Source organism: Colobus angolensis, unplaced genomic scaffold (genome assembly GCF_000951035.1).
Source record: "Colobus angolensis palliatus isolate OR3802 unplaced genomic scaffold, Cang.pa_1.0 Scaffold1085, whole genome shotgun sequence".
NCBI classification, from domain to species: Eukaryota; Metazoa; Chordata; class Mammalia; order Primates; family Cercopithecidae; genus Colobus; species Colobus angolensis.
In genome coordinates, this window is record NW_012111864.1 from 15,751 (window position 1) to 17,379 (window position 1,629).

A 1,629-nucleotide genomic window follows, 5' to 3' on the forward strand; every position below is an offset into this window, starting at 1 on the left:
CCCTCGCTGCGTAAGCCACTCCCATTAGTCATTTGGGGCATGCCCCTTCCCCTCGCCTTCCAGGCTGCCGGTCCCCTATACTTCTCCTTTTTAAGCCAAGCTCTGTTCTCACGGAAATGCTCGAGGGTCGGGGAGGATGGCTGGGGGCTCCGGGGGCGCCTGCACAATTGCCTGAGCAGGAGGCGCAAGTGGGAGATGATGATAAAGGGCGGGGCCAGCGCGGGCCGAGAGTGGAATTCCCGGATGAGGCGGTAGCGCTGCGCCTTCCAGTAGAGATCGCTGTTGACCTGTACTTTGCCGAACGTGTAGCTGCAGAGGCCAGAGGTCAAAGGTCACTTGAGGTCAGGGCCCAGCCAGAAGCAAGGACAAAGGTTACATGCCAGGCAATAATTGTTCAAAGTCTAAGGCAGCAGACAGAAGTCAAGATCACTAAAGTAAGAGGTTACAGGATGCAATTAGAAGTCAGGTTAGGGCTGGGCCCATTTGCTCACGCCTGTACTCCCGGCACTTTGGGAGGCCGAGGTGGGCGGATCACCTGAGGTCAGGAGTTCGAGACCAGCCTGGCTAACATGGTGAAGCCCCATCTCTACTAAAAATACAAAAATTAGTTAGGCATGGTGGCGGGTGCCTGTAATCCCAGCTACTGGGGAGGCTGAGGCTGAGGCTGAGGCAGGAGAATCGCTTGAACCCAGGAGGTGGAGGTTGCAGTGAGCTGAGATCGTGCCACTGCACTCCAGCCTGGGAGACAGAGTGAGACTCCATCTCAAAAAAAAAAAAGTCAGGTTAGAAGGGCCAAGGGTCAGATGTCAGAGGTCAAGTTGGACATGGTATCATGGCTTAAGGTAGAGGTTGAAGTCAGGTTAAAATTGGGCTCAAAAATTAGCCAGGACACAAATAACTGACATCAGAAATGAAAATGGAGACATTACTACCGACCTTACCAAAATAAAAAGGATTGTAAGAGAATACTATCAACAATTACATGTCAACAAACTAGATAAGTGAAATGGACAAATTCCTAGGAACACACAAATTACCTAAGCTGACTCAAGAAAAAATAGAAAATCTCAATAGACTTATCATAAGAGATTTAATCAAAAACCTTTCAATAAAGAAAAGCCCAAAACCAGATGGCTGTGCTGGTGAATTCTATCAAACATTTAAAGAAGAATCATAATAACAAGGATGTTTCTCAAATTTGTCCAAAAGATTGAAAAGGAGAGAACATTTCCTAAGTCATTCCATGAGGCCAGCATTACCGTAATACCAAAGCCAGATAAAGATATCACAAGAAAATTACAGACCAGTAGCCCTTATGAATATACATATAAACATCCTGAAAAAATACTGGCAAATCTAATTCAGCAGCATATTAAGTGGATTTTACACCATAACTAAATGGGGATTTATCCTAGGAAAGTAAAGGTAGTTAAACATACAAAAACCAGTGCAAACACCACATTAATAGAACAAGGTGTGGGGGAAACCACATGATCTCAACCAACACAGAAAAGGCATTTGACAAAATTCAACAATACTTCATGATTTTTTTTTTTTTTTTGAGACAGAGTCTGGCTCTGTCACCCAGGCTGGAGTGCAGTGGTGCAATCTTGGCTCACTGCAAGCTCC

General features: G+C 45.6%; 1 protein-coding gene across 1 annotated transcript in view; it reads right to left on the minus strand.

Moving 5' to 3' along the window:
- Window positions 1-2: 2 nt before the first annotated feature.
- The window catches only part of LOC105517188 (transient receptor potential cation channel subfamily M member 4-like), a gene marked incomplete at both ends in the record, with an annotated part of 20,391 nt that continues 18,764 nt past the window's right edge, over window positions 3-1,629 (minus strand). Inside the window, one exon of the mRNA XM_011949612.1 lies at window positions 3-309. Coding sequence (XP_011805002.1) covers window positions 3-309 — 307 coding nt within the window. The remainder of the gene's footprint in view (window positions 310-1,629) is intronic.